This window comes from Salvelinus namaycush, chromosome 36 (assembly GCF_016432855.1).
Source record: "Salvelinus namaycush isolate Seneca chromosome 36, SaNama_1.0, whole genome shotgun sequence".
In the NCBI taxonomy this organism is placed as follows: Eukaryota; Metazoa; Chordata; class Actinopteri; order Salmoniformes; family Salmonidae; genus Salvelinus; species Salvelinus namaycush.
This window is the reverse complement of record NC_052342.1, coordinates 8015027-8021960: the sequence shown is the minus strand read 5'-3', so window position 1 is coordinate 8021960 and position 6934 is coordinate 8015027. Positions and strand designations below refer to the sequence as shown.

General features: G+C 44.5%; 1 protein-coding gene across 1 annotated transcript in view; it reads right to left on the bottom strand.

The window, feature by feature from the left end:
• Positions 1-394: 394 nt before the first annotated feature.
• The window catches only part of LOC120030686 (serine/threonine-protein phosphatase PP1-beta catalytic subunit), a 32140-nt gene continuing 25600 nt past the window's right edge, over positions 395-6934 (bottom strand). The window contains exons 2-8 of the mRNA XM_038976136.1: positions 6787-6918; positions 6236-6466; positions 5872-5976; positions 5376-5447; positions 4521-4672; positions 1333-1467; positions 395-928 (exon numbers count right to left, since the gene is read on the bottom strand). Of these exons, the coding sequence (XP_038832064.1) occupies positions 824-928; positions 1333-1467; positions 4521-4672; positions 5376-5447; positions 5872-5976; positions 6236-6466; positions 6787-6918 (932 nt within the window). The 3' untranslated portion in view covers positions 395-823. The remainder of the gene's footprint in view (positions 929-1332; positions 1468-4520; positions 4673-5375; positions 5448-5871; positions 5977-6235; positions 6467-6786; positions 6919-6934) is intronic.

Genomic DNA, 6934 nt, shown 5'->3' with positions numbered 1-6934 from the left:
CACGAATATAAATGCCATTGTTACATACATGTTACTGTACAGTGTTTTAATACAATTTCAGCTTTGTTTTATGGAACCACAATCATGCCAATCAGTTTTAGGTTGTGGCTGTGAGCAGGGATTTGATCTGTCAGGATCGTACTGTATGATTGTGCAACAGACATTTAACATGTGCTACTACAGCGAAGGGAATCATGGCTATGTCTATGTACATGTTTTGCAACTTTCTGTTGGAATAGTTTTTGATGACATTAAATGGATTGTTTTTAGATTTTGGTTCATGTCTTTGTTCAGTACCTGAGTGGACATCGAAACAAACAAGGATTAATGGAGTAGGTGTTCTATTTGTTTCTGCATAGAAGGCACTATCAATAAAAATAAATAAAAAACCGGACCATATAATAAAAAGGTTTATTCCCCATTTTTTTGTAATTTTATTGAAAACCCAGCAGTCGTCATTAACACCTGTTCTTACTGGATAGGAATGAAATGCTCAACTGGAGCTAGTAGCCGGTCATTCTGCCATAAGCCCAAAAACGCAAGAAGAAGAAAAAACACTTCTGCAAACAGAATGACTATAAAAAAACAAGTGTGGTTGGTTACAGAGTTGCTAAAAAAGCCTTTGGCAGGAGAGCGGTGCGTGACAAAAGTTCAGAGGGGAAGTAAAATCAAAAAACGGGTGGCGGGGGGCATAAAATCAAAAACTTTGCTTTGGGTTTTATCTACTTTCGCTGACAAGTGTTTTCTCTTGTGGAAAGCGGATGAGGGACCGTCGCTCGTCCACGACGTCCGCTCATCTCCTTCCTCGCTCTCGCTCCCACCTTCACCGTTTCTTTGGCGGGACGGCTGTGCGGGGCGGGGTGACAGGTCGGCCGGAGTTCATCCCTCCATACTGGTACTTGGCCTTCTTCTCAGATGGCTTCAGGATCTGCACAGTTATAGTGGACAAGGACAGATACACGGATCATACATCTAAATCCCAACCAAAGGCATATACCACCTGTATAATTGTACCCAATTCTTTAATATGTTTGGTGAATCATTAATACTAATAGACACAATAAGAGACTAAACAGTATAATTATATCACACCTAAGGGTTGTTCGGCCCCAGGTGTATCCCAGTGATAGTCGTGATATAGTTACAATACAGAATGGACAAGAGGCTTATTGCTTAAACATTGTACAAACTTCACTGTGTGGAATGATACATTTTAGGGACTTATGAGAATGTTCGCAGTCAGTGTCTCTGATTTTACATCCACACCAATTGTACGCCATACAGACGGAAACCAGCTGTGGTTGTCAGTGGTGCCAATGACACCGCTTTTACCTGGAAGGAGCACATCAGGGTCTCATCAACACTCATCATGCCGCCGGCATTGTCAAACTCTCCACAGTAGTTAGGAGCTGAGAACAGAGTCACCAGCTGCCGCTTGGCAAAGAACTCATATCCATCCTCCACCACCTGGTGGAGACACACACACACACACACAGTCAGCACATCAGAGGACCCGCAGTATCACAGTCAAGATAGTCAATGTATTTTAGAGTTAAGTTGTAGTATTGCAACAGCAAGTGAGGTGTATAATACTTTTCATGTGCTGTTGTCTGTGTGTATGTCAGTGTATGAGTGCTTTATCTAAGAGTGAAGGTAGTATTTTTTTTTTTTAAGGAGTGGCTTATGAGCCTGGCGGGTAGGAGCGTTGGGCCAGTAACCAAAAGGTTGCTGGATCGAATCCCCGAGCTGACAAGGTAATAATCTGTCGTTCTGCCCCTGAGTAAGGTAAGTTAACCCACTGTTCCCCCGGGCGCCGATGACATGGATGTCGATTAAGGCAGCCCCCCGCACCTCTCTGATTCAGAAAGGTTGGGTTAAATGCAGAAGACACATTTCAGTTGTACAACTGACTAGGTATCCCCCTTTCCTTTATGGGAAAGATAGACAGTTGGAAAGACACAGGAAAGGTAGAATAGGAAGGGCAAGGGTCACTGGCCATGAATGTAGTACATTATGATTATGAGCTTGCTTAGTCTAGAACCTAGACTAGACTAAACTATAGGCTACCTACTGGGCATATGTGGATAATTGGGTCCTATTTGGTTGAGACGTTAAAGAGTTTACAACCTATATTCACCCGCTCAAAAAGACAGCCAACATTTAGTTGAATTTGCAATGTGTTATCACTATGCTTTAAACCACCTAAAAGCACAACCAAATTCCAATGGAAAAATTTGGTCAGATTTTTGGTTCAGTTGTCACCCGAATGTCGTACGCTGTGCTTTCAACCATTTAAAAGCACAGCAAAGTTCAAATGGGAAAACAATGTCAGATATTTTTGATAAGAGATGAATGTGTTATCACTGTGGGTCATCTAATAGCAGAACCAAATGACCTGGATTGCAGTTGAGATTACATTAAAAGTACATGGTACAGGGCCTCCCGAGTGGCGCAGCGGTCTAAGGCACTGCCCTGCAGTGCTTGAGGCGTCACTACAGACCCGGGTTTGATCCCAGCCTGTGTCGCGACCGGGAGACCCATGAGGCGGTGCACAATTAGCCCAGCGGCATCCGGGTTAGGGGAGGGTTTGGCCGGTCGGGATGTCCTTGTCCCATCGCGCTCTAGTGACTCCTTGTGGCGGGCTGGGCACATGCACGCTGACTTTTGACATTGGTGCATCTGGCGTCCGGGTTAAGCGAGCAGTACGGCTTGACAGAGTCGTGTTTCGGAGGCTCTCGACCATCGCCTCTCCGGAGTCCATAGGGGACTCACAAAATTAGGGGTAAAAAGTCTAAAAAATAAATTGTACCTGGTACAAGTAATCAATACTGTTCAAGATTCTGCGCAGATTATTACAGCAATTGCGAAGTTCTCTACAGACCTGCGACAACCTATGCATGCGATCTCGAACATACATCTTTTATATGATTACAGAAGAAGACCTTTATAGAAACAGGAACCTTAAAATGTGGCCATGGATGTATTACTCATTTTAAGGTTGAACGTTACAAACGTTTGTAAAAGAGCCTTAAACTTTAGTCTATTTACGGTATTACAATGTAATATTGAATCCTGTTTGGTTGACAATATAACCCAATATCAACATTTAAAGGAGATGTATCTACTGCTGGGATAGTTCCATCTGAGACACTCCCATTCTTTAACGTTCATTTTTGGTTGAGATGGAGATGTGAATCCAACATATTAATGATTCATTTGAAAACTAATTGGAATTAAAGCCAGACTAAGTCAGTGACACAGATGGAAGTATCCAAGCAGTAGATACATCGCCTTCAAATGTTGATATTTGGTTGCGTTGCCACTAAATATCATTACATTTTAAATCAAACCAGAGCTTGTAACCCTAGGTCTTTTGTATTGTCTATTTTTAGGTGCATCCTTGGTTTAATTGAAACTATAGCTGTTGATTACTTTTCAAATGCAATATAGGCCTAAATAGCATCATTGAGGATAAAAGCGATAATGTATGGTCCCATTTTAATTTGCTCTGTTAAACCTACTCTTTGGAATGACGTATAGCAACAGTGAATCTATTTAGTTTTAAAGTGAAGATCTCTCAACAATCATTCTCACGATAGCACATTATTAATAGTCAGTGTCAAACATCATAGCTAATCAGGGCTGGGCTTGGTTAAACCCCTGGATGGGAGACTGTAGATATATCAATTCTTTAGTAGGTGCTTACCCAGCCTATTGTTTTTTCTGACAGTGGATATAACATTGAAGATCTGACATTGTTTTAAAGGTACAAACTCAAAATATTTTATACAAGGTTTGTCTCTGTTGAAATTTGGTTACCATGATGACATAATCGTGTGGTTGAAATGTTACTGTCACAGTGGTCTAGGGCACTGCATCGCAGTGCTAACTGCGCCACCAGAGTCTCTGGGTTCGCGCCCAGGCTCTGTCACAGCCGGCCGCGACCGGGAGGTCCGTGGGGCGACGCACAATTGGGCTAGCGTCGTCCGGGTTAGGGTGGGTTTGGCCGGTAGGGATATCCTTGTCTCATCGCGCTCCAGCGACTCCTGTGGCGGGCCGGGCGCAGTGCGCGCTAACCAAGGGGGCCAGGTGCACGGTGTTTCCTCCGACACATTGGTGCGGCTGGCTTCCGGGTTGGAGGCGCGCTGTGTTAAAGAAGCAGTGCGGCTTGGTTGGGTTGTGCTTCGGAGGACGCATGGCTTTCGACCTTCGTCTCTCCCGAGCCCGTACGGGAGTTGTAGCGATGAGACAAGATAGTAATTACTAGCGATTGGATACCACGAAAATTGGGGAGAAAAGGGGATAAAAAAAATAAAAAAAAATTACTGTCAAAAACGAAATGTTACCGTCAAAACAACAGTTTACGTTGATGACTTTTTTTCAAATACAATTTATGTTCCACGTAGATTCCACGTCACAATGCGTTGACTAATTATGTTGAAACAATGTTGACTCAACCAGTTTGTGCCCAGTGGGTAGTCTTTTTCCCCTAGCAGAATGACAGGTCAGTTCAGTTGTACCTGGTGGGCTCTGCAGATGAGGTCCAGATCGTGGCGGTTGAGGAACTTGCTGACCACATCAGCCCCAAATGTGAACGAGACCCCGCGGTCATTCTCCCCCCAACCCTGAACGTCTTTGTCTGGGTCCGACCACAGCAGGTCACACAGCAACCCTGGAAAAAACACACACACACACACACACACACACACACACACACACACACACACACACACACACACACACACACACACACACACACACACACACACACACACACACACACAGCAGGATCTGAGACGCGAACAATGGCCTCGGTGGTTCACATCGCGACCATATAAGGAGATGTGTTCTAGAAAGGTCTGATGAGCCGATACTGGACTTGGTCAAAATGTACTTCTCTTTAAAATGAACCAGACAGTCAGGTTTCTGTGACTTATACAGTGAGTATCAGAACCTTATTTAGATATAACTATACATAGGTCTACTGTATTGACATAACAATAGGTTGATCCTGGACACATGAACAGTCTTTTAAATCATTTTTAAATAACCCATATATGGTCATGTCAAAGTCAATTGGTTTAGAGAATCAAAAAATCTTTAAAGAATTAGCTCCATTGTACAGTACAATAATCTGGGATCACACTTTACTGTGGGCAATTCAATAAAAATGTTCTTAGGAAATACTGACCACTACTAGCCGCTAAAGGAAATAGCACTTGTTTTTGTAATGTTGGAGAGGTGTGTGTGTGTGTGTGTGTGTGTGTGTGTGTGTGTGTGTGTGTGTGTGTGTGTGTGTGTGTGTGTGTGTGTGTGTGTGTGTGTGTGTGTGTGTGTGTGTGTGTGTGTGTGTGTGTGTGTGTGTGTGGACCTACCCGTGTCAGGGACGTCTGTGGGTCTCATGATGCGACGGATCTGCTCCATAGACTGCAGGTCTGGAGAGAGGCCTGGTAGGAGACAGAGGAGCACAGAGACAATAGCACTCAGTCACAGTAATCAAAAACACATCCATTTAAAATCCACACACTTTCAAGGTCACTTTTCCTACCAGAACCAGCACGTTGTAGGATACTGCTCTACACAGAGCCTTTAACAATTTTGTTGCACCTAGTCATAGTCATGACTCATGTCCAATGCCTGCTTGCATTGTTATTCCGTTGTATACATGTGGAACAGATGCATAGTATGTAATAATTATTGTAAAGCACAAAATAATGATTTGTTCTATAGGGTGTTCGTTTGACTGACAGTTACGGGAAAAGGTTTGCTACATCAACTTTCATATTCATTTGCTGAGCAAGACGACGATCGTTTAACAGCCAGGTCATAGACAGGGAGTTTTGAGTGGCAGCTCCTCCAGCAGTGCTGTACCTCCATGGCAACAGAAGATCTTCTCATCCACGATGGCAGCGATGGGAAGGCAGTTGAAGCAGTCAGTAAATGTCTTCCACAGCTTTATGTTGAATCTGCGCTTACCTGGAGAAACAGTGAGGCAAAAAAAAACCACACTTTATAACATCTGGGCTCTTATAATTCCAGCAACTTTACTCTTGTAACAGATGCTGCCCTGTATTGAAGGGCTGCATTTGTTTTTCCAAATAAGCATTCATTAGTGTGCGTGTCGCGGTGGGGTATTTGGCTCAATTACTTGTATGAAACCCAGACAATTGCACTAGGCAATGTATTGAAGTGTCTGTGTGTGCAGAGCGTGTGTGCAAGCAGGCATGCTACTCACACTCGTCGTAGAAGCCGTAGATACGGTTGATGGAGGCACACTCGTGGTTGCCCCTGAGGAGGAAGAAGTTCTCGGGGTATTTGATCTTGTAGGCCAGCAGTAGACAGATGGTTTCCAGGGACTGCTTCCCTCGGTCCACGTAGTCCCCCAGGAAGAGGTAGTTGGCCTCGGGCGGGAAGCCCCCGTACTCAAAGAGCCGCAGCAGGTCTGTGTACTGGCCGTGGATGTCACCTGAGAGAGGGAGGAGGGAAGAGATAGGAGGAACGTAACTACCCTAGCCTAGCTATCCACAGTCAAGGCAATTCATGAATAACAGGTACAGAACTGGACATGAGGGGGAAACGATGTGCGTTCGAGATACACAGATTCTGCGCCGACCAACAGATCTTCATAATCCCCGGAGAGGCATTTACTCAATGCGCTAGACAGAGATCCTATAATAATGTAATTGTATGGCGCTATAATAAATCACACTCAATGTGATGAGGTTAAAAAGTGGAGGGGAGATGTAGTGGGGATTCATCATCACTGTCGTCATCATCACCACCTACCACAGATTTTGAGGGGAGCCTCCAGTTCCAGGAGGATGGGCTGGCTGAGGAAGATCTCTCTGGACTTGATGCAGAGGCCCCTCACCTCAGCCTCTGACATCTGCACGATCTTCCCAGGGCGACATCCCCGCACTGACACAGAGACCGA